At 48.9% G+C, this 26,024-nt stretch overlaps 1 protein-coding gene across 2 annotated transcripts in view; it reads right to left on the minus strand.

Moving 5' to 3' along the window:
• DENND6A (DENN domain containing 6A) overlaps window positions 1–26,024 on the minus strand; it is a 1,713,534-nt gene that overhangs the window by 1,320,057 nt on the left and 367,453 nt on the right. For both annotated transcript variants that reach the window (XM_069643682.1, XM_069643681.1), the window contains exon 4: window positions 14,450–14,562. In XM_069643682.1, coding sequence (XP_069499783.1) covers window positions 14,450–14,562 — 113 coding nt within the window. The remainder of the gene's footprint in view (window positions 1–14,449; window positions 14,563–26,024) is intronic.

The raw sequence follows: 26,024 nt of genomic DNA on the forward strand, positions 1-26,024 counted from the left end.
CCAGAGGCAGGCGTTTTGTGGGTCCGTCAGCGACATCTTGGAACCTCAGTCCCGACACTTCTTGAAACCCGGCCGCGGGGTAGAAGAAGATGAAGACATCATGGAAATCTTCACAAACAAACAGGTTCGAAGAACCGAAAGAATAGAACCGAGGCATGCCGAGAACTCAGAAGCGAACACGTTCACAGAAAAAACGGAACTGAGGCTACTGGCGTCATGCATCCTACATATAACATCCGGTGACGTCGGCTCGACGGAGGCCCTCGAGGACAGCGTATCGATGTCATCGACGCAGGAGCCAAAAAAAATTCCGAAGCAGCACAGCTGTGATGATTCCCTGTCATAGATATGGAATACGTCGGAGGACCCAATCGCCTCTAAACAGCCGCAATACGCTGGCCACAGGCATACCGCAGACCCAGGTCCGATACACCAGGACCTGGAGTCCAAAAGTGCTGCCCTGTCAAATCTAAAGTCTATAATCCTTGGGGGCAGACGCGAAGACTCGTGCTCATTCGACCTGGTACAAACGACAGTGAATGCGTGGTCTAGACTACTTAAAGGTTTAGACGTTTTGCCCCTGTACTGCGGAGCTGCTCCCTTATGGAACTGCCGAGGGCTCACCCCCCGCTGACCCATGACGACATTAAGACCATGTAGGACCCCGGGGAGGAGATGACTGGGTGACTTGTTCCCGAATAGGTCGTTTGTCTCACTTGAGGACTTTAAGGCCAAGCTGGGGAACAGCCCAATTAGGTCATTGCAATATTTTAGGAAGCGGGCGGCAGTCCGCGACAGATGGCCTTAGTTCCCACAGGAGCACGAGGTGTTTGAACCAGTTGAAATGGTGGGAGGCGGTAATTGTAGAAGGCTTGTTTATAGACTATACAGTGTGTGTCAGTCCGGCCAAAGGACAGCCATCAGGGTAAAGGAGAAATGGGGAAATCTGAACACTGAAATACACGATCACCGGGAAATTATAAGTTACTCACCATAGTGACTAATGTACTCTTAGTCTTAGTCCACTATGCTCCATACTGCTTGGGCGTCCCTTCCAAGGGACGGCAGACTGAACCTTTTTCACCTCCGGCGCCACACCTCAGTCCCCATTGACGCGTCAACAATAGAATCAACATTGCCTAATGAAACCAGTATTATTAGGGGGGAGGTTGATGGAACCTATGGAGGAAATGGGACTAAGGAGAAATAGTATGTTAGTCACTACGGTGAGTAACTTATAATTACTCTTACGTCCTGTCCCCTTTCCCCCATACTGCATGGGCGATTGCAACTCAACGTAGCCCCAGGGTGGAGAGTAGACCCTTGTTAAGCAAATAGGTTCCTGAGAACCGTCTGTCTGAAAGCCGCGTCAGATCTAGAGCCAGCATCCAAACAGTAATGCTTGCAGAAAGCTGAGGGAGTGGCCCAAGTGGCCCCCCTGCTTATGACATGCCAAGGGACGTCGCGCTGGAATGCGATGGCCGTTGCCTTGGCCCCGACTGCGTGGGCATGCATGTTGGCCGGAAGCGGCTTGTGCTGGCCCTCGTATGCTTCTTTCATGGCCGAGACCATCCAGCGGGATATGGAGGCCCGATAGCCTGGTCTTGAGCCCAAAGGTGACAAACAGGGCATCCGATTTGCGAAGCCTTTGGTCCTGTCCAAGTAGAACTTCAGGGCCCAGCCTGACATCCAAGCAGCGCAGCACTCTATGCTTCGTCCTTAGGATCGGCAAAAAACGTAGGAAGGACTATTTCCTCGTTCAAGTGGAAAGCAGACAGCACCTTAGGCAGGAATGCTGGGTGTGTCCGCACGACTACTTTGTCCTTGTGAAAGGTAGTATATGCTTCCGAGGCGACCAGCGCCTGGATCTCGCCGACTCTACGAGCCGAGGTGAGGCCGACCAGTAAGGCTGTCTTCATGGTGACCAGCCGGATGTCCGCAGACGCCATTGGCTCAAATGGTTTGTGCGCCAGGGCACCCAAGACTATGTTAAGGTCCCATACAGGGTACGGCCTCTTGATGGGCGGGTAAAGCCTTGCGAGCCCCGTCAAATGTTTCTTGACAATAGGATTGGAGGATGGGAAGATCCCTTCAGAGATCCTGTAAGCCCCGATGGCTGCGATGTACGTACGACAGGTGTCTACTTGGACTCCCGAGTGGGTGAGGTGTGCTGAGAAGCAGAGCATGTCGTCCAAAGTACATCCCCATGGCAGAACCTAGTCCATTTACTTTTATACTGGGCCCTGGTAGTCTTTCTCCTAGCGCCCTGTATGATCTCCAGATTAGCCCGAGAGAGGCTGAGGTGCTGCAGCGTTACCTGCTCAGGCACCACGCTGTGAGGGCTAGTTTCTGAGGCACGGGGTAGATGACCCTGCCCCCCTGCTGCACCAGAAGATGTGCTGTGCCCGCCGGGAGATGAATCGGAGGAATCTCCGAGAAGACGAGCAGCTCCAAAAACCATGGCCTGGCTGGTCACCATGGAGCTATTAGAATGATGTTGGGTCGGCGAGACTCCTGGATCTTGCAAATCACTCTGTGAATCAGCGGAGTGGATGGGAAGGGCAAAAGCGGTCATGCCGTTCCACTGAAACCGAAGTGTATCGCCCAGGGATCCGGGACCCTGTCCCTGCCAGGAGAGAGAACTGAGGGCACTTCTTGTTGTACCAGGTGGCGAAGCGATCCACTTTGACGATGACCCCACCTGTTGAAGATCACCTGAATAACGAGGTTGTTTAGCTGCCACACGTAATTATCCACTCCCAACCTGCTGAGCCTGTCCGCCTCCATGGTTGGATTCCCCCGGGAGGTGGACTGCCGAGAGGGAAATGTCGTTTTCCAGGGCCCACTCCCACATGCTGATTGCCAGTCTGCACAGAGGGGACCTGGTGCCTCCCTGCTTCTTGACGTAGTACATGCTGGTCGAGTTGTCTGTCTGGATGAGGACAATCTTGCCCCTGAGAAGTGGTAGGAATGCTCCGAGCGCTAGCCAGATGGCGTTCAGCTCTAACCAATTGATGCAGTATTCCTGCTCCTGTCGCATCCAGGTGCTGTGGACCGAAAGATCGTCCAGGGTGGCTCCCCAGCCCTCAAGTGAGGAGTCTGTAGTGATGGTGGCCTGCGGGGTGGCCGGCCGAAAGAACATGCCCATCCACATGTTGCAATCCCTGGAAAACCACGCTAGGTCCTGGTGGAGAGACGGAGGAACGTTGATCATCTCGGATTGGGAGCCCTGCTCCTGGTTCCATGAGGCCGCGAAGTGCAGCTGAATCCTCCTCAGTTTCGTGTGTGCAACGGCTAATAGGACAGCCGCCAAGAGACCCAGGAGAGGCTGGTACCACCATGCCGATGTCTCCTCTCTGTTGAGTAAGTGGTTGGTGGCCTTCTTTATGGCCGAGATCTTGTCCTCAGACGGAAATACCTTCTTGGAACACATATCCCAGATGAGGCCCAAGAATGTCAGGGTCTGCGTGGGCTGCAGCTGTGACTTCTTGAGATTGAGCAAGAAGCCCCGATCGTGCAGTGTGTTCATAAGGGCATGGGAAGAGTAGTGAACCGCTTCCGGAGATGTAGACCTGATGAGCCAGTTGTCGAGGTATTATCCTGAACCATAGGAAAGAATGATGGGGCTGCCAAATCGGGACGTGTAGGTACGAGTCTTTCAGATCCAGGGAGCACATCCAGTCTCCCTTGCACAATGTCTGCTATAAAAGCTGGTGTAACCATCTTGAACTTTTGAAGGGGTAAGGAGAGGTTGAGGGTGGAGAGGTCCAGCACACCTCTCAGGCCTGCCTGGTGGTTCTTCTGAATGGAGAAAATCCTGGAGTAAATGCCCAAGCCTCACTGGGAAGCAGGGACTTCCTCCATTGCCTGGCTCTCTACGAGCAACCGGATCTCTGCCAGAAAAGTTACTGTCCCAACCGGAGAGAGTGGAGGGGAGGAGGGAGGAGAGGCTGGGATAGGTAGGCAGTACCCCCGTGGATACTACGGAGAGGATCCAGGGGTCCCTGAATATCTGGCACCAGAAATGTGCATGGAGAGCAAGCCTACCCCCCCACTGGAGACACGTGAACCGAAGGGTCTTTCCCTCGGAGGCTGTCGCCGAGGAGGGGGACTTGAAAAAGCCCCCCTCCCCTTTTTGTTGCTTGTGCCGTTCTGAGACAGCGCGCGGTCTGGCTGCCTGAATCTCCATTCCTGGAAGTCGCTGAACCCTCCATGCTTCTCCCCCCCCCCCCTCTGTCGGAGCGCTGCTGTGACTGTGAGTACGACTTGGGTGTGGTCTTTGTCAAGATGGATAAAGACTTGGCCGTTTGTGAGCTGTTTTTCTTTTTGTCCAGCTCTTCGTTCGTGGTGGAGTGGAAGAGCTCCCTCCCCCCCCTCGTAGAACTGTAGATCTAATATGCATTCCTGGACGTCCGGGTTGAATTTCGTGGCCCGGAGCCAAGCTGTCTTTCTCATGTCCGTGGTGATACAGATGGCACGGCCAGAGGTGTCAATGTGGCCCAGGTGGATTCCATGAGGTCCTGCGCCACTAGCTTGGCCTCTTCCAGCCCCGCCTTAAAACATGATTGGCTCTGTGTTAGGGAGAATTCTCCTTTAGGGCTAATTTCCCTCACCTAGTGAGTCCCCCAGCAGCTTTGCTGGACTTCTGGAGTTTATTTTGTTTTCCACTTGGTAAGAGTGTGAGCTTTTCCCCACTCTTACCTGTGTTTTGCCCTGTGTATTTCTCTGTTTTTGTGATTGTGGACTCTGAAGTACACCATTCAGTAGCCCCCTTCTTTTGTATGTCACACAGCACCTTCAGTGCCATGGCACAGGGCTTTCTTTGAGACTTCCTCCCCAACTCCATTTCTGAGGCGGACTACAGTCCCCCAAAAAAGGGTAAAGTTGCCATTAACTTTACTTAGTCAGATCCAGTACACCTCATCTTCCATGGAGTACTGGAAATGGTTAATTTGTAGCCCTTTTTATCTATACCTCCTAGAGCATTGTTTTGCTCGTTTAACATTTAGACTTGGCTGGTGGCAGTGGTATCTACCCTAACTTTTCTACCGCGATTATACTATATAAACGTGGTATTGTTTTAGGCTATTATATTAGCCTCGAACTTAAACCTGCTTGACCAAATGCTTCTTCTTTTGGCTGCGGTCAGGTTTATTTACCATTTCTTTTTGTTAAAGTCCTTCTTGTTTTTTACTTTGCGCAGCAAACTAGGTTCGCCTTTATGTTCACCGTCTTTTGGCAGGCTTCTGCTCAGAAGCCCTCCACCAGGCGCCTGGGTGTCTAGGTGGGCTGAATGTGAGGGAGGGGTGTAGTCACCCCCTGCACAGGGTATCCTAGGAAGCCCAAGTCGCACTTTGCCATGATTGGCTGAGGTGGGTGTCCAGGCTGGACAATCCCCCTGCTGTGTGATTGACAGCCAGGCTGTGTGAATGGGGGTTTTGCACACAAAAGGCATGTCTCTTGGGCTAGAAGTCAGTCGCCCCTGGAACTACAAGGAACCGAAGAGAAGCACTCTGCATAGGGAGTTCCGGGAGGAAGTCTGCAATTTCCCACCATAACCTTTGGTTAGCGGCAGCCAGCATGGCATCGGCGTTGGCCTGACGAAGATGCAGGGATGTGTTGGAATAGAGTTTCTTTCCGTACGCCTCCAAGATCATCTCCTCCTTGCCTAGTAGAGCTGCAGAGGAGGCGGCTGAGGACGACTGATGCCGCAGCGATCACCGAAGAATGTGGTCGAGGATGGGCCGAGAGCAAGAGTATCCCCCTCCATCTGCCAGTACTTCGCATCCAGGCATCGATTGACCAGCTGGGCCAAATGGGGCTTAAGCCAACCCATTTTGGCCAGGGAGACTACATCGGTATGCAGAGGAATCGCCGTTTTGGCAATGGGGTGTCGCGTGACGACATCAGCCAGAACCCCCCCTCTGCCTGCTGCTCGAGCTCGGGCTGGGGTAGGCTCAGGTATTCCGCAAGGCCAGCAAGCCGTTCGTGGAAGGCCCTGGCTGAGGATGGAGTGTCCGGATCCTCCTAATCATCATCCGTGTCCTGCGGATCAGGAGGATCCTGCAGAGGTGGAGGAGTCACTGGAGCCGGAGGCTGGGGCACAGGGACGGCAGCCGGAGCCTGAGGAGGCTGGTGCGGAACCGCCGGAGGAGTCGGCTGGGGAGCCAGGCCATCGGCTGCACCAGAGCCAGCAGCTGCACTGGGTCCGTGGGCGCCGGCGGAGGCACTTGTGGTTCCGGTAGCATAGGCGGGAGGACTACCCTAATGGTGTCCTTGATGATGACCCCCATCCGAGGTGACTTCATGAGCCCGAGGAACCTCTCCAAGAACCCCTCTTTACTGGCTTGAAGCGAGTAGGGGTATTGACAGGGTAGCTGGAGACTGCTGGAGCCGCTGCATACCCTGCCCATATGGACGCATTGGGAAGCCGCCCTGCGCATAAGAAGGATAGGCTGTCGGCCACGTACCTGGTTGAGGCCAGTTCCACCATGACACTCATTCTTTGCTGAACTCATGGAATGGCGCTGGACGAGTGCCTCGGTCTGCAGCGGTGGCCATCTTGTCGAGCTGCCTGCCACGTGCCTGCGACGTGTAGCTCAGCTCGCTGGGCCCGGCCTCCTCCAGGACTCTTGTATGTGGATCACGAGGCCTACCCTGCTTCTCGGGCTTAGGCCCGGTAGGTGCGACAGCCTCGACCCGGGGGTCAGTAGAGCTGCGTTTAGGCACCCCCTCGGACGTATTGCTGGTACTAGGGTGTAGCCTCTCAGCCATATTGCCGGTACAAGGGCCGAGCCCCACAGATGACAATCAGGTACAAGAACCTTCCGGTCCCTCAACACTGCCACTGGTAGGATCAGAGTATCCCTCGGCCCGAAGGCCGGTAGCTGCAGCAGCCTCGGTGCATGTGCTGGAACAAGGACCTTAACGGTCCCTCCCCCGAGTCCTTGGAAAGGAGTCTCCTTTGCGGGTGCGATGGAAAATAGAGTCCCCGTTAGGACAGTTTTTCTGAAGTCCAACTAAGGGCTTAGTAAAACCATTCTACTGAGGCAGTACAAGACTCCACCCTTAGTATAAGACTGTACCACCTGAGAACATGGTAGCGTAGGCAGAGCAGCCAGGCTTATTTTAGGAGTGAGAGAGGGCAGTAGATAAAGTACAAGTGAAATTGTAATACAAATGATCCAAAGAAACACTGAAAGACTATGTATTGTAAAAATAAAGGATTTATTTAAATACAGGTAGGCACAGATACATCTAGGGGTTAAGTAAGTACTAACACATTATATGAAATCACAATATAAAACACTATACTTGAAAGCACACAGGCCCAAGTATAAACCTTATTTGGAACACCTAACTAGGGAAGTCAAAAGCTTGTTATACACATTTAGTATAGGTCAAGCCTATTCTTTGGGAGTAAAAGACCAATGGTTACTTTCAGATTACCTTTGGTAATACAAGGGCAGCAGGCCCTTCCAGTTGTACAGTGACTCTTGGAACAAATCACAAACAGTCAACTGGACAATATACTTTTTGGTGAATAGTGAAACACTTATTCTAGGTGCAGTAGAAACCTATAACCACGTTTTTCATAACACAGTTATACCATGTGAGTAAAACCTAAGGATGTAATATACAATTACAGATGCTTTGGAAATCAGGGAACCCCAGATTGTGGTAAGCAAGAACTCTGGTAACTTGTTTTGGAATGCACACAGCTAACACAAGATAAGTAAAACCCACATACTTTAACTTCACAATGAAGGGGAAAGGAAAACCCAATGTCACACTTTACTGAATAGTTATTCTAGGTAGGCAACAACCTAAATGTAAACTTATTAAGGACAGGCTAGCAGCAAGTCAGGGGAAACAAGAGCCAGTTGGAGGACACTCATACAATTACCCTACAGGAATAATCTGGTGGAACCAACACATTACTTTTGTAAAGAGGCACAACCTAATCAAAGGAGAGTAAAAATACCTTCACATCTACTTGCTATTAGACTGGCAAAACAGTGGCTAACGAAGAAAAGATGTTAACCATACTTTTAAGAATAGTGGATCACACATTCAAGATCAGTAAGAATTTTTTAACTGTTCACTCTTAGAATTACAGTTACCAACCAACTCTTTACAAGTAAGCAAAACACTTGATTTCTTTCCTAGGCAGAAGTCCCAATCCCTTCAAAGTCTTTCCCTTATTCTTGGAGCAGGAGTGTTCTCAATGGCAGAAGGGGGGTCACTAGGACTAGTGACCAACAGGCAGTGTTAGAATAAGTTCTTTAGTAGCAAAAGTCAGAGTTCCTTAGGAAAACTGGGCAAACAGGTGAGTACTTTACTTCGAAGTTTCAGCGAGATTCGGAATTCAGAAGACCATGCACCACACAGTGGCTGGAAGTCCCAGGGTATTGGGTTATTACAAGAACGCAAGGTCGCAGCAACCCGTGGGATGGCTCAAAATGCAGGTCTTCTCAAGTCTAGTGGGTCTTACCAGGCTCTGGGTTCAGGTTGTCGTTTTCGGAGACCCCAGGTGGATTGGAAGGACGGGCTGCAGCAGGCTCCTGTTACACAGCAGGCTCTCCGGTCGCTGGAAATCCTTCCCGCCGCTTTTCCTTCGTCATCCTCTTTGGTTTTCTGTTCCAGTGGTCTACATGACTTCAGCTTCCAGGTTTCCAGTATTTATCGGGAACTACAGTACAACCTCTGCATTCTTTCCCTGCATTTTACAAGAAAGGGGCGTCTGGTTGTCCAATCAGGACAGCCAGCCCCCCCCACTGGGATTTGTCCCATTTGAAGGAAGGCGTAAGACAAAGGATGAGGGAGTTTTGGACTCCTCCCCCACTTCCTGTGCTTACAGACTGACTGGAGCCTGGGCAGGGTGTCCAGGGGACTCCCGCCAAAGACAAAACTCAAACAAAGGAATTTCCGCTCTGGATGTCAGGGGAAAGAACAAGAAATGACAAACACTAAAATGGTAGAAAAAGAAGACAGGGGCCATTTTGGTAAAATGAGCACCCTTAGGTGCCTTTACTGCAGCTGTTATTACAGCCCTCGGGAAAAGGTGCACCAAATTAGTAAAAGATATCACTGCCACCAGCCATTAAAGGTAAGAATTGTTACAGTTTTAATGTGAAAGGGGATACATTGTATCTCCCCAGCACTCCACATAAGGTGGGGTGTGCTGGTTTCACAGAAAAAAATGTAAAAGGGATCCAAAGATCCTTTCTACCCTTGGGAACTGTAATTCACTCAAGGTTAGCACTAGAAAGTTAAATGGGGAGCCCCTAGGGCAACCCAGCAACAACAGGCACTTATTGGCAATAAGTTGTTAGACATGTTAACTTTAAAAAGACACTATGGAGAGTCTTAAAAATAATAACCATAAAAAGAGTTAAAGATTAGGTGAGTGGAAAAAGGTTCCCACTCACTGAGGTATTAATGAAAACTATCCCACTAGAAAAGCAAAATGTTCTGGAGTTGAACCAGCAAAGGAAGATTTACCAGCTCTGTGGAAATCTTACCCAACAGTCCCTACCTTAGGCCTGGGTCAGTGTTTCACATAGTTTTTGAGGTCCTCTGAAGGCGACTTCTGGAAGCGCTTCCTCCACCTGGCTAGTCTATTCTTCAGCGCTTTCGATGACAGCGAGCCACAGGCTGTACAAGCTTGCCAACCGTGGTCTGGGCCAAGGCAACGTAGGCAGAGTGCGTGGGGGTCTGAAGTTGGAAAGGGCCAGTTGCAGGATGGACACCTGCTGAACCCTGTGGAAGTCGACATGCGCCGGGGAGGAGCGTGACGCCCGAGGACCGAGTACCTGAATTATAAAAGGAGAAGTATCCGCGCGTGGAATTACATGGTCGTTGTCAAACCCAGGAGTGCTGGTGAATTCGGCCTGTTCCCGTCAGCGCAGAAAAGGGGACTGAGGTGTGGCGCCGGAGGGCGGATTCAGGGCAGCGCATGCTCCCTGGGCCGCACGCACCTATAAATTTAAAGGGGTAAGAAGGTTTTTTCTGGTGAAAAGGGTTCTGTCTCTCGTCCCTTGAAAGGGATGCCTATGCAGTATGGAGGAAAGAGGAAGGGACGTAAGAGTATGATGGTGTCGCCTGTTGAAAGAGGTTTCTCTTAATGTAAAATTTCAGTTAATACAATTTAAGATATTGAATCTGCTGCATTACACCCCAGCCCGCGTTTCGAAGTTCACACCAAACAAGAGTGGCGAATGCAAGAAGTGTAGCAGAGCTCATGCCAATTCATTCCATATGTATTGGGAATGCCCCATGATTGCCCGGTTTTGGCAGGAGTTCATTGCACAAAATTACTCCAGTGTCCCAGTGCTCTCTCCCCCCAAGTATCTGCTGGGAGACATCGGAAAGGTCAATGTGAAGTTACGTAGGCTCTTTAATTTGAGTTGCATGATTGCTAAAAAATGAATTTTGAAATATTGGAAATCAAGAATAGCACCTGGTGCTCGGGAATGGCTGGAAGAACTGACCTTCGCCAGTTAAAGGAAGGAGGGTTACTGTGCAACGGTCATAGCAAGCTGTCGACCGAAAGACATTTGGGGTCCATTCCGATACTACCTTTCAGAAACACATGGGGGAACACGGACAGCTGAATAAAAGGGCAGAACACCTAGCAATAACCAAGTATTAACTTTTGTCGCCTGGTGTTTTACTGCATCTCAGTGTTCATAGTTAACCGCTTCTCTGTCTCTCGATGTACATAACTGGTCCAGAATGTAACATGTCTGCTGTAGTAAATAAAGATTTTAAAAAAGGAAGTTAGACTGGGGTTTGAGCGATTTCAGTGGAGTGTATACGAAGAACTCCAGAAAGAAGGGGGATGTGTAGTGCGTACCTCAAGGCAATTGATATGGCCATAGTCTACTGCAACTTCTCCTGTTTCATGAACTTGCAGAGAATCTCTCGTTCTACTCTTCATATAGACTAGACCAAATAGGAAAGATCACACAACATAATTGAATTCCCATCAAGTTAAGGTTCACTCGCTGAAGTATGTGCTTTCAGTAAATCAAAATATGTCCGGGACAGCTACCTGACCATCTAAAGAGGGGATGGGGACCCCTCGCAGCCTATGATTGTAAAGGCTACCACCGGGATTGCCAGAGGCAGTCCTACCCCAGAGGAGATGGGTGTGGAAGTTTGGAGGGTCCCAGTACCTATCCCTTTTTTTGTGCCTGCATGCATGTTACAAGTACTAGCTTAGATTTACCCTTGCCTATACTGCACAATGCACACAAGAATGTGTCTGTTTTCCCTAGGTAACTACAGATCCCAGAAGACCCAGCTATGGAAGAACAAGCAATATCAGGAAAGAAACAGCAAGATCGCTTCATGCAGCGGAACGACCCTTCCACTGCACCAGCAATTTAAGCAGCTCCAACAACTACACTGAACCACAGACAGAGGAGCGCGCAAGTCAGCTGTGCAACGCACTCGCCACAAGTACACGCATCACAAATGGGGAGGATCAAGACCCCTTTTATGTTTTCACTCACCCGTAACAACACCCAGGGGAAAAAGGAAACCAGCAGTTGGTAACGGGGAACCAGGTGAGGGAGGTAGCCCATGGAGAGGATAAGAAGGGGCACAGCAAACATGAAAGGTTGTGTTAGCACCAAGTGATCGCGCAAAGGAACGAGGGTGGAGAAGCGCATGAAAGTCAATTGCTGAAGTAGTGTGAAAGGTAAAGTATTGGTTGGCGATAGAAAGTGGTACCTAGTTGTGCGTGGATGATGTACAGGTGAGACTATTGATCGAGTAGAGCGTGCATGGTAAAGTGAGTGGATGAGTGAAAGGCGGTTGGCCGGGGAGAAGGTGTGGGAGTAGAAGTGTGGTGAGGGCAGTAATAGTAGTGTGGTTGGGGGTGCGAGAAACCTGAAGGTGTCTCACCCACTAGTCCCCGCAGATCTGTCGACCAGGTGGCCAGGACACAGCCATCGCTATTGAATCCAGCCCCTGGGGTGGACCAGTGGGGGAGGGTCACCTGGGTGAGGGGTCTTCGGAGAGTCAAAGTGGGACACCGAGGGTTGAGCCGCGGTATCCCATTCCCTGTAACACCTTTTCCCCCATCCTACCTGTAGGATATGTGTTAGCTCTATCCCCTCCCCCTTTTCCCGCATGAACACTTTCCTACACTGTAACCTAACATGTCCCAACACACAGGTCAAGCAGAGTCAGGCAATTGACAATCACACAAACCGGACAGCTCTTTACCTTCCCCACAGGGAAAAAAGGCGGAGCACGAAAGCACACTTCGAGCAAGGCCAAATGCACGAGGGGACAGCTACACAAAACCGGTGTTACAAAGGAAGAAGAAAAGCGGTGAGACCTGAAAGACAACGAAGGGGGAATTGCTCTTGCCCTTTTCAACTCGGACCCGCAAAGCCTCCAGAAGGGAAATCGTAAGACCATGAGTTACAGCTGGCGTGCTGAGAAACAGAGGTCAATGGTACACGGGGGCCTCTCACTTTGATAACGCAGGCGGAGAGGCAAGCTGGCTACTGTGGTATTATCCTTGACTCCAGAGAACAAAGAAGCAAACGGGTTCAGCCCAGACAGTGAGTCACAGGAAGCCGATATCAAACCGAACTGTGTTAAACGCAAGGTTGCAAGTAGCAACATTTTAAAAGCAAGAAGAAAGAACTTGTGTGTATGTTTGAACTTTAAAGAAAGTTCAGTTGAGGTCTAGGTGCAGAAGGGTCCGGCGCCATGTAGGCGCTCCATCGAAAGGCTCTGACCAGGAGCTGTTTTGTTTGAGAACTACAGCAACTAGAAGGCCCTAGGAAAGGGTGGTGTGAGGCGTCAGAGTGGTCCTATAAGGGTCACGTCAAATCCCTTATACAATCAAAAGTCAGAGCAGTTGCCAGAGTAAAGCTAGGGGAAGGGAACCTCGCTTTCCACTACGTTTATGAACTGTGATAATAGGCAAGTGTGAACTTGACAGAGGGATGCCGAAAGGAAATTAGGAGAATGAAAACCCTGCTTTCTGACAAGAATTAGTATTATATTAACTGTATTAGAAATACATGAACTGTGTTAAAGAAAGGCTGTAGTGAAATCTGACGGAGGGAGGCCCAAACTGTGATGAGGATCCCAGCCCAGAAGAGGGAGATCCTGGTGCGGAGAGCAATCGCCCAGAAAAATGTTGTTCGTCATTGTGAAACCTGACTGAAGAATAATTGTCCAAGGTGCAAGATTACTGAAATAACCTTTGTTGGTGTGTTACTTTGCTAAGGCAAAGGACTTTTAGAAGAACGGTGTTGCTTCATATGTTCAGAGGGCGCTTGGGTCCACGTGTTGGTACTGGCTAAAGGGTTCCTCAATTTTTTTGACTTTTAGAAGAAAGAGACTTGGCCTCGGAAGGGGTTTTGATATCGTGGAGCTGAAATGTGAACCTCATGCTGTCGAGGCCCAGGAGTGTACTTTGCTCAAGAGTCCTACATTATTTCGTGCCTCAAACGTGGGGGAAGGGAGACCCAGCCATACCATTCTGACCTATAATTTTGTGAAGACTTATTTTCTTTCCTGTGAACATTATTCCACACTTTTTGTAACTAGTAAGGATTGGCAATAGTTGTTTTGGTATAGGACTTTATTTGACAAGACGCCACTCGGACAGATTTATTATTTGACTGTCCGAGCTTGTTCCCATCTTAGATTTAGGTTTAGATTAGGTGTTTATCTCACCCATTATAAAGTTCAATAAACACCCTTGAACTGTGATTACTTGTGTCTGTCTCTACCGTTGCCACCATGAGTTCCTTACAGGGGGCAAAGTAGCAGCAGTGCGGGAAGGAGAGAGTACTAGTGTGGAGCATAATAGGAGAGATGAATATCTGGAGGGATAGAGTGGGAAGTGCAAGGGAGAGAATGTAGAGACAGTGAGTGGAGTAGGAGGGAGGAGAGTAGAAGGAAAATAGCGGGAGACAAAGAAGTAGGGAGAAAAACAGGATGGCGTTTGAAGTAAAAGACCAAGTTGGGCCAGAGTATCTGAAAGGTACTGATCATTGCAATTACTACCTTTGAGGACTTTGGGAATGATCTGCAGGGTCTATGATGTAGAGGGAGTTCTGGGGATGAGGAATTTGCCTTAGCTAATCACATTCAGTGAGATAGACATTAGATAGTAGGGGGCTACCGATCTCTAGTGACAAGCCTGGGTTTGAGGGATGCCTCGTTTAGGGATGTTATGGGCTGCACTAGACGAGGGAGAGGTATGGCCACTACTGAGCCCCTTGACAAAAACAAACAAAAACTTTATAACTGCCTTCGAGAGACGGTTTGTTCTTGAGGCCATCTGTGACAAAACTTTACAGTTCATGCAGAATACTACAAAACAATTCTGCTTTATCAAATTTGAGAGTCTTTTAACAACACTATATAGACATTCATCATATTGTCCGAAATTGCCCCAAATGCTCGCTACCTTCAAGTAGAGTGGAGAATCTTTTTGAAACTGGTCCAAGAGACAGTGTAGTGAGACCTTCCTACCAGAAGACTGTCGAAATCTGAAACAAAACTGTGTGTCTCCAAGACATCCTATCAAAGAAAAACAAAACATTTGCTGAGTAAGGCGTTGCATCAGCATTTGGAAACGTAAAATAAATAAAACTACTTCATGTATGACATGAAATTGTGTAAATCTCGCACTTTAAGAATTTGAAATGAGGAAACATTTAAGAAATGTACTCACCGTATTGACTCCTAGTCCATAGTTTCCCTTCCTCCATGCCTATAGAGTTTGTCCCACTGGTACAGACCATTGCCTTCTTTGCACTGTGCAACAGCACTTTCCTTTAAATTCCAGCTACATGAAAGGATTTGTCAGCAATGGGCAAGCCCAAACTCTGCTGACTCTGCCCACTGGCACTACCAGTCAGTCCTTTACCCGTTCATCAGTTATAACTAGCTTTCCAATTGACAAGGGACAGTGGGTTGTTGCATGGGAAATGGACACTCTGGACAAAGGGTCCATTAGACACAGGGGCGAGTGACCTTTTTAGGTCCTGTCCAATTTAGGCTAAACCTATGGGAGATTGCATAACATGAACCAAGCCAGTAGGTGGAAGTGAGCAAAACTGAAGCAAAGAAGTTCTGCATGAGCGCATGGCCAATCTAGCATGACAAAATTAAGCATCTTCCACGGAACCATTGTCTAGGAAATAGTGTTTGCAAAAAGACTTATGTGGCCACAGTAACCGCCAAACGTATGACGACCCAGGGAACAGTTCTCTAAACAGTGGTGGTCCTTGCACTGATAAGAGTGGACATATAACTACTTTAGAGGTGGCTGTTAACCATGGCTGATGGGTGCCAAAAGCAACCTGTCCACTGTTGCCTTAAACACTTGGTGTCAAGGGTCTTAACCATGATGTTGACAACTAGTGCAACAGACTTCCTGACTTCCTTGATTCTGTAGAGCTAGAACTTCAATGCTCTTCTCAAATCAAAGCAGTGTAGTGAACTTTTGTAGGAGTTTGCGGCAGAGGAACGAAGATAGAAAGCACTACTGTCTCATCAATATAGAACAAGAACTTTTGGAAGTAAAGCCAGATACATTTTAGGCACCACCTTATCCCTGTGGAATACAGAATAGGGTTGGAAGGCTAAAAGGACTTACATTTCGCTGACCCTCCTGGCAGAGTTGGGTGCCACAAGCAATGGGGCTTTATGAAATTCTTAAATGGATATCGGCTTAGAGGTTCAAAAGGTATCCAAGTCAGTACTGTCAAGACCATACAGACATTCCCGCATGCAGCTGGGTCTGCCAAGCGGAGGATGAAGTCTGGTAAGGTCTTCTGAGAATCTTAACTAAACTGGAGGCTGTGAAAGACATTATTCAAATCATAAGCATGCATCAATGGCATCCAAATAAGTGCAGCAAAACTCCAGCAAAACCCACGAGGATGCAGGTGAGATGCAAATGACAGCATGTCACGGAGTATGTGAAAGAATTGATTAGTTTTCCAAGAAGCTTCATGGAGGTATGAGAAGCAAAATCTGGCTGCTGATAAAGGAGCGATCAAGACCATGCAACAAGCGCCCCTCTCTTAGCAAATATTGTGATAACCTTTGGGACAAGTGCAACTGGGGGAAAGGGTGTTTGCTTGTTCCAGTTCAGTCCAGACAAAGCATGTTCTCAAACGACTTCTATCCCTCCCCATCGAGAGGAAAAGCAGCTGCATTTTCTATTGAGAACCGTAATTAATATATCCATCTGAGCAAGACCACCACCCTGAAAATTGTGTCAAAACATTCTGCCTGATCTCCGACTAATGGTTTGAGTGAAGAAGACTGTTCAATAAATCTACCTCCACATTGACATCCACAGACTAACTGACCACATTCAAGAAGATCAGGTTCAAGCTAGCCCATTCCCAAAAAGTGACCACTAGTTGACAAAGCTGGGAGGTTTGTGGCTCCCAGTTTCAGGGGATAAAACAGAGGTTGAGCTGTCATTATCTTCTTCACCTAAACGATTGAAGAGTGATAAAAATCATTTGTAGTTCAATTACGTTTATTTGGGAAGCCTTGTCCAGGCTGAACCTGAGGTCATGGACACAATTCATTGAAGGTGGCACCCCAGTCTAACAAAGACAAATCTGTGGAAGTCACATTTGAGCAGTGGGAGAGCCATGTACCATGTTTTCTCAGAAACATGGTATGTGGCCACCAAACAAGATCTTCAGAGAGGAATGAGAGAATTTGAACTAGGTCTGCCTGTTTCCCAGTAATCCGACTCCAGCAGAATGCAAAATACAGCTGAAGCCACTCCTTCAGTTGCCCTTTGAACACATAGGATGCATAAAGCCATAAGGCCTAGGACCACTGGACCCATCGTGCTGACATTGACTGTGCTGGAAATATGCTACAGTTTTTTGGAGGTGTGAGAAGGGCTCACTCATGCCCAGACATGAAGGTCGATTTTGAAATGGCTTTAGTTTTATTTTTCTGAAAATGATCGAGAAAAGTTGAGGTTGGATAAGCTATACAAAAGTTATCTCCACTGAAGACAAAGCTTTCTGAGCTGAGGGAGCCCTCACTAGCAAGTTATCCAGGTATGGCTACATGTTGACACTTATCAAGTGCAGTTGAGCTGCAGGTACATTCAGCTACATGAACATCCTTGGGGTCGCATTGAGGCCAAGTGGTAGGACTCTATATTAGAAATCATGGTTGGAGATGGAAATCATGGTTGGAGATGGAGAACCTATGATGTGATTTTTATCAACCCTAATTCCAGAGCATTTCCTCAAACCCAGGGGAGGTGTACTTGACTACCTCCTCACCCCCAGGAGGGACTGAGGTAGAGACAAGTATATAATTGTCACTGTGCATCAACGAGACAGTAAGCCTCTTTAGTGGTCTAGCCATCCTCACTCATCCATAACAGACTCTCTAATATAATGCAATTTATAATGGGGCTAATGTTAAATATCCTACCAACCCATTCCATATCAACACATGCATAATATAATGCAAAACAATATAAAGGTACTTTAGGCAGCTGCCCCACTCTTAATATACATGAATACAGGTTTATGCATTGATTCTCAATAAATAACACTCAATGAAAAATCACTCGCCTGTAAAGTGCATTTCTTTTCATCGAGATAAAAAAGTAATAAAACATTGCCCCCTTACATTAACTTCATAACACTCAAAAACACCGTCATTTGCTAACCTATATCTCCACTCCTATACATCTCCCCACTTTCATTCACTCAATACTGACAAGACTGAGGTGCTTTTCTTCCCTCCTAACACTCTCCCTTCTCCCCTTCCCTTCATCCACTTTCCACCTTCCAACCTCCCCTTATCTTCCCATGCCTGCAATCTCGGCCCCCACCTCAACTCCTCTCTCTCCTTCTCCAACCACATCTCTCTAACCTCTCGAGCCTGGTCGCCACCACCTCTTTAACATCCGCAAGATCCGCTCCTCTCACATTCCATGCTTCCAAACTCCTAATCTCCTCCCTTATTTTCTCCCGCCTCTTCTACTGCTCCTCTCTCCTCTTTGGACTCCCTGTCTCTCACCTAACTCCCCTAAAATCCATCTACCACTCCTCTATCCGTACTCTATTTCTCCTCGGCCCTCAAGACTATTTCCTCCTCTTTCTCTCAACTTGACTGGCTTCCCTTCCTCTCAACTGAAATTTCAATTCCTCCGTCTTGTCTACAAATCTCTCCATGACCTGGCATCCCCATACCTTTCCTCCCTCCTCTCATTTTACTCCCCCCTCCCGCTCTCTCCGCTCAGCAAACCTCTACCTCCTCACTGTACCCCCAGCCCCATGTGCCTCCTCACGCTTCTGCTCCTTCCAACTCTTGGCCCCCCCTACACTGGCACTCCTTCCCGCTCTCCATCTGCTCCACCCCTACCTACTCATCCTTCCGCCACTCCCTGAAAGCCCATCGTCTCGACTCCGGCCCCCCCCTGACTTCCCTTCCCTACCCCTCCCCTCCTACCATTGCGCGCACCCCCTTTTCCCCCATCCTCTCTCCTTCCCCTCTGACCTTAAATTGGTAACAAATACTACTTAAGGGCAATGAGGACACCACACCAGATCACTCCCCCTTCCCCCCCTCCCTCACTCCCTCCCCCTACCTCAAATCCTACACTGTAACTCCCTTCAACTACCCCCTCTCCTACCCTCCCCCCTCCTTGTAAATAGTTCTACTTATGGTTCTAATTACCTGATCATGTTTGTAAATATGCTCCTCTCACTTTTGTACCGGTTATATTGTAAAGCGCTTTGGCTTAAAGCGCTATATAAAAATTCAATAAACACTCCAAAAGGAAAAGCCAACTTAAAAATCATGAAAGCATTTTCAAAGACTTTCTCCTGCTCATCAATTCTCACCTGTAAGCTTCATGAATTGAAATGCTTTGATACCTCGCTATTTCTTAATGTGATATATAAAAAACCAGTAAAACAATCTCTCTCACTCACAAAAGTCCACTTCGATGAGGGAGAGCTGAAAGCCTATATAGCAGGAGGAAGGCTTGCTGGGTTTGTACAATTCAAAAATAAAAATCACTGAATAATCCAAAGGACCCACAAAATATCAAATCCAATGGTAACAACCACATACAAATCCCATCATCGTCTCAAACGGCTATAGCAAAGCCTTACAAGAGATTTAGTGTAAATTGGAATTGACCAGTGGGCAAAAAAGAAGGCATATCTGAAAACAGTTGATTAGGTATTGATTTGATGTGGGTAAGGGTGCTTCCCTATTCAGCTCAATCAAAAGGATTAGGTCTCTCAAACAGCAAAAGGAAAAGGCTTTCCAAGCCTTTTAAAATCCCCAAACCCAATTTCAATTTTGTAAAATCCAGGACAAAATATAGGAGTAAAGGCAATCACAGCCCACCCCTTCCTCTATAAGACATAGTGCCTCATCTCCCCAGTCCACAGCATATTCTGATTAATCTGAACAGCACTCTAAAGAAATCCCCTCTCATATCATTACTTTATATCGCGTCTGTGTTTCTTTTGTTTTGGTTAAATCTCTTCATTGATTTTCACCAGACAAGTAACGAATAACCACGCCACCCCCTGACACTCACGCCGCCACCCCAGTCCAGCCCACCTCTTTCCATATGTCCACTAGGTCCTTTTCTTTGGCTTGCGCTTATCCATGGTCTTCAGGTTTGTGCCTTGTGGCAGACAACCTTACATGTTCACAAAACAAGTAACATGAGCAACCCTTCCCAATCCTCGCCCTCTCCTCAACCACGCCCTGTCCCGTTTAACCCCTGCCAGATGCCGCTGAGGGCCTCCCCTGGCTCATGTATGTCCATTGTCTTCTTGATTGTGCCTCGTGGTGAACATCAACTTGCTCGGTTTGCCTGCCCCCCCCCCCCCAGTACATTGATCCGATCCATACTTCAGGGAGGCAGATCATAAGGGGAGGTTTGTAGAACGTTCAGAAGCATGGTCCATGCAGGTCCCTTGTCATCACTCCCATCTTTCCTCCCAATGTCTTGCACTAACCGCTGTTCTGCGGCTACCCATTGCCACGCATCAGACAGCCACTGTTCTAACACGGGGCCCTGCGCATTCTTCCGAGCTATTGCCAACATATGTTTCACCAACAGCAGTAAAAAGGAGACCATCATTTACTTATGGATTCCCAGTTTCTGGTTAACAACCCCAGTAAGCACATCTTGGGGGAACAATCTAGCTGACTTCCCACTAGGGCGTTAGTCCTCGCCACCACCTCCTTCCAATAGACCTGTATTACTGAGCATGCCATACCATGCGCCAGTAGCCAGCTGAGTCTTATTTGCATCTGGGGCAATGGTGTGGGTAGTCTGGGTGAATCATGTGCAGTTTGAGGGGGTTCGATAGACACTGTGCAGGAATTTAAACTGGATTAACAAGGTGTGCGTTCCTGGTTACCTTGCTAGTGTGTGCACATTTTCTACCACTCTACCTCCTCAAAAGTTTGCTCCAAGTCCCTCTCCCACTTATTTTGTACCTTAAGCTGCAGTAGGGGCCGCTATCCTATGCCTTATACAGGCTTGTTACTGCCCGTTTGTCGTCCCCTATGTTAAGAATAGTGTTGAATCAGAGTGTTAAGTGGCTCCTCAGGTTTTGTGTCCCATATACCTGCAGGCACATTGGTTAACCTGGCTTAACTTAAGAACTGTCCCCTGGGCATCTGGAACTTCTCTGCCCATATATCAAATGGCCTAGAGGCACCCACCTTGCGCATGCCCCATGTCTGTATTATCACAACCACCTCAACATTGGCCCGCAAAGGCATCTGCGAGCAGTAGTCATTGCCTAGTCTAAGCTTAGTGCGGGTCCTTTTCCATGCCTACCTCACCACCGTACTCGGACAGGAGTCTTCTGCCCCTCTTGCTTCTCGCCATACCAGTTCCATACCTGTGCAATGCCTCTTGGGTTTCCGCAGCAGCTTTCGGTCCATCCCTCCTCCTCCAGTCTCACATTTGGTGGCATGCTGTAATTGGGCCGCCAAGTAGTACAGCTCGAACTCAGCCCCCCCTCTTACCGATATCTCCTATGCAATGTGGTCAGCAACGCCCTGTGCCGCTTCCCTCCCCACAATAGGTCAGTGATTTTGCCATCCAGTATCTTAAAGAATAGGGTCCCTGGCCACGTGCAGGATATTTACAAACATGTAATGAAATTTGAGGAGTATCAGCATTTTACAGATTGCCATTTTGCCCTTTATGGACAGGGGTAACCTGCTCCAGAAAGTAATCCCGTCTATCCCCGTAAGTGCCCTGCCAACATTGTACTGGAAGGGGTCCGCTGTGGAATGATAAATCTTAACACCCAGATCACGGAACAATTCATCCTCTCATCACAACATAACATCCAGCAGCTCCCCTACTGCCTTCCCCTGTAGCGAGCCACGCGGGAACAACAGTGAGAATTCTGCATTCACTTTAAAACCTCTGAAAACTTCCATGTTCTGCCACACCTCCATTATGTAAGGGATATGCACCCTGGGGTTTTGCACATAGAACAAGACTTCATAAGCGTATAAGGAGATGGTGCGTTGCTGACCTCCTACCATTGAACTGCGCCCGGACGATCCATGCCATAGGCTCAAGTGCTAGGGCAAATAGGGTGGGCGACAGAAGGCAACCTTGCCATGTCCCTTTCAGATGCAAACTACACGTGGCCTGGTATAGCAACAGATCCATTTCAACATATTTGGACGCGTCCCATTTCTCTGCCGGACTCTGAAAAGCCACTCCCAATTGACCGAGTCAAAGGCCTCAACCACGTCCAAGGAGAAATTCCCTCGGCCGATCCCTCTACTTTTTCTATAATGTGCTGTAGTCTTCTGAGATTCGTCATATTTCTACCCCTTTACAATCCTGCATTGGTCTTGATGGATCAGAGTTGCAAATTTCTTGGATTCTGGCCGACAGCACCTTACCCAGTATTTTGGTGTCTATTTTTAACAACTATATGGGCCGGGTGAGCCACTACAATGCAGGTCCCTGCATGGTTTGAGCCGTATGATAATGTTGGCTTCCCGTATGTATGCCGGGGGGCTCCCTTTCAGGAAGGTCCACTCAAAGTAGCCGGAGACGAGGGAGTAGTAAGTCTGCATAAGTCTTAAAAAATGTGTCCGTGAAGCCTTCGTCCCCGAGCGTCTTCCCAATCCCCAGCAATTTCATTGCCCCTCTAATTTAGTCTTCTGTTAAAGGTTCTTCTAGTGTGGCGATTGTATCCTCACTCAGCTGGGGAAGGGAGGCTTGATCTACCCCCTCCACCATGTCACGGGTATGCCCCGTCCCCTACCAGTGTAGAGCGGTTCATAATATCTCTGGAACACTACGTTAATATCTTCCTGTGTAGTGGGCAGTGCCCCATCCTACTTTTCTACCTGGGTAATGAAGCTTTGGGGACGGACCCGCCAGAGGAACAAGGTCAAAAGCCATCCCGTATCGTCTACTTCCCCGTTGTTTCTAGTCAGGTGGTGCACGTAGTCTGTTTGTCAAACCACTCTTGTGCCTGCCACCTATGTACCCATCACGAGAGGTGCTCCGCCCCACATGGTAACCCCTTTTCTATCTCTCCCTCGAGTACCCTAATGTGGTCCTTCACATCTTTTAAAGAGGACAATAGTGCTGAGAGAACCCTGTGTGTGGCGGCTATGCATTTGCTCCTCATTACCACCTTTAATACCTCCCATAGCACCCCATAGTCACTGACTGAGCTTTCGTTTGACCACGAAATAGTCCTCTATGGAGCGCCTGAGTTCTTCTGCGTATGCCACATCCGTCAATGCTTCGGCTCGTAACCGCCAGGTGGGGGATGACCAATCCAATAGCCGTACTATTGTGGCCTTTAAGGGGGCATGGTACGAGATGTTCTTTCCCATATATCCCACTTTTCGGAACTGGGAAAACTTCTCCCTCCCCACAAATATATAATCAAGCCGTTACAATGTACCATGTGGGTGGGAATAGAAGGATTAGCCCTGCTTATTTCCTCGCGTTGGAGATCGACCATGTCATGATCCGCTAGCGTGCTTCCCAATGATCTGTAGGCCATCGGCTTGTCACGCTCCAAAGGGTCCGGCCTATCTAATTGCAATTGAAGTATGCAGTTACAAGCCCCTGCCCATATCTGCTCACTGTGTCGATTCCTGCACCCCACTTCCCCCATCATCAGGCCATCTACCCGTGGAAAGTAGGTATCGTTATTCGGTGCATACGAGTTCATCAGACACATTTCCTTCCCATCTAATAGCCCCAGAAGATTAAGAGTCCGGCCATCCTTGTTGTGCTGAACCTTGGTTACCTGAAAGGGCACCCCCTTCGCTAACCAGATCAACACTGCTCTAGACTAGGTGGAATACGTTGTGTCATACACCCCACCCCCCCAGTTGGTCTTCATCTTATCAAGTTCTGCCCTGTTGAGGTGTGTCTCTTGGAGAATCACAACCCGCACCCCCTCAGCCCAATTTCTTCAAAACCCTCATTACTTCACTAAGCTTGCCTCGTCACCCCAATCCTCTCACATCCCAGATGAGAATAGTCAATGTACCTATGAATACGGTTGTGGGGCCCCCCCTTCTATCCTCTCCTCTGCATACCTCGTAGCCCTCCTCGTACCTTGGCTTGATCCCCAAGCTGGACTCTACACCCTCACCCCCTGCCCCAGTTTCCCTTTCTCAACAAATCCCAACCCCTGAACAACCCCAAAAACATCAATAAAGAACCTGATCAACTCGTACACCTCTAGGTTAGAACACCTGCAATGAAAGCAGTCCACATTGGCCCACCTCCCCAACGGTTGGATGGCCAACTCCATGCTCATGTATGGGTTATGTGTACACTCCCAGTTCATAAGGTGGTGGGTCGCTAAGGTGCGTCCAATTCTCGAGTAGACTGCCCATGACAACAAGCTCCCCTTTACCTCCCACCGCCCCAATTCGTGTTGTAGTGGTACAACATCCTCTAGGCTTTGGACCCACGGTGGCCTTAAGGGTCTGGTGTCTGTGTTGTCTTCTCAGTCTGCAGGGCAGTGCCGCTTTGGACTCCTGGAAAGTCCTCCTTCAGTAGTCCACCCGCCCAAGCAGTTGGAGGGATTGGTACTCTGCCACTGTGACGGAGCCTGGCCACCCATGGCCCGACTCTTCTACCTCTGGCAGCTTCCAGCTTGCATGCCTGCCCGGGAGACTGCCTTGTCTTTTTGGGTGCATGCTCATGGACCAGCTGCCCTCAGCTTCCCACCATTCCCATGCCTCCTCTGGTGAGTTGCAAAACCAATGAGTCCCCTTTGATGATTTTAAGCCTTGCAGGATACAACAGCATATAGCGGATTTCGTGGTCCTGAAGGACCCTCTTCACTTCCTCAAAGCTCTGTCGCTGTTGTTGGACGTGCCCCGTATAATCCGGGAATACCATCACAAATAAATTGGAGAATCTGATCAGGGCCCTCCTTCTGGAATCTTGTAGAATATTCTGGCCACGACCGGACTTGGTCTGAACCCGGGCACTTGCTTTTGTGCCTCTACTCTGAGCAGGCTCTACCGCAAACCAGTGTGAGAGGCTGTTCTCACCTAGCTTATCGGTAGCCATTTTTCTAGAAACAGTTCTATTGAGACCCTTCTCCAGTTTCAGGACGGCCCACCATCCTAATGTTTCTCCTCGAGCGGCCCGCAGCGGCCTCTGCCCTGGCCTCCAGGACCTTAGTCTACAATAGCTTGGTCACTTGCTTCTTAAGGGTCTATACCTCCACCTCTGTAGCCATAACCCTCCGTTTGGTTGCTTTTTGCCGAGGATGTTGTTTGCACCTCTTGCTGTTGGGGGCGTGGGGGAGGGGGAGAAGCCCTCGTGGGCAGCAGCTGCTGAATCGGGCCGTGTACTAGTCCATCTTCGGCTGCCTGCTTTTCCCTCCCATCATGGTTTGCCCACTCGCCTGACTTGCTGGGGCGAGCTGGTCTCTTATCTGGACAGCCGTCGTGCTCAACACCCTGTGTCGCTGGGGCTGTCTCTCCCCCTGACTTACTTCCTCCTTGCTGGCATGACACCACAGTAATAGTGCCTCCCTATTCTTCAGTTTCAACAGTTCCCGTGTGTCCTCCAAAGCCTTGTTGCTCTCCTGTTATCTACAAGAGCAGAGGCAGGTTCCTCCCGAGTTCTCAGGCCTGATCCAACCCGAGATGTCAGGGCCTTAGGCCCGGGGAGGAGGAGCCTGCCCCGCCCAGGATTCGTCCTCATCATATCAGATGGTATGGTATTGTTTATTTATAAAGCACCTATACACAGGCAAGTGTTTCAAAGCACTCAAGGAGGGTGGGAATATGTGGGAAAAACAACAGTCGCTCAGAGCCCTTGAAATTCAGAGACGATAACAGTCTGCACAGGCAGAGTAAGTGCGTAAAATATGTTTAACAGTTTGTGATAAAGCAAATAGGCCAGACAATGATGATTCTGCAGTTTTTTCCAGTGCAATTAAGGGGTGACAACAAGGGAAAACAGACAGACGATCTTCAGGCATGGTGCATATGGATCATGCAAGTGCACAGACAGTCACAGGGGAGGGAGGAGGTCCAAGTGCATCCAGTCGGTGGAGACTGGGGTAAGTGCAAAGAGAGCCACTCTCTTGGGATATTACTCCAGTGCAGTGAGTGTGGGTGGGGTGTAGAGGCCAGAGGCAAGTGCGAAAGTGGACTGGTAAGGGTGTGAGGGACATGAGACACTGAGGTACACCAGGTGGCCAGTCAGCAAGCTGTAAGCAAGAGGAGGGAGAGAGGAAAAGAGCAGAGGACTAGGTTAACAGGGTAGAGGGAGAGAGAAGGAAGAGGAGAAGAGGAAGGTCTTAAGGAGTTTCTGGAACTTAAGAAGATCAGGCTCAAGACGGAGGGAGGCACCTGCTGAGGATAAGGATCTCCCCCCAAATCTCTGCTTGGAGAACCAGCTCACTCGCAGAAGGTTGGCGGTAGATGAGAGGAGGGCTTGTGAGGGACAGTATTTAGGTATGCAGCATTGTAGATAG

This window comes from Ambystoma mexicanum, chromosome 2p (genome assembly GCF_040938575.1).
Source record: "Ambystoma mexicanum isolate Mex_15411 chromosome 2p, UKY_AmexF1_1, whole genome shotgun sequence".
Taxonomy (NCBI): domain Eukaryota; kingdom Metazoa; phylum Chordata; class Amphibia; order Caudata; family Ambystomatidae; genus Ambystoma; species Ambystoma mexicanum.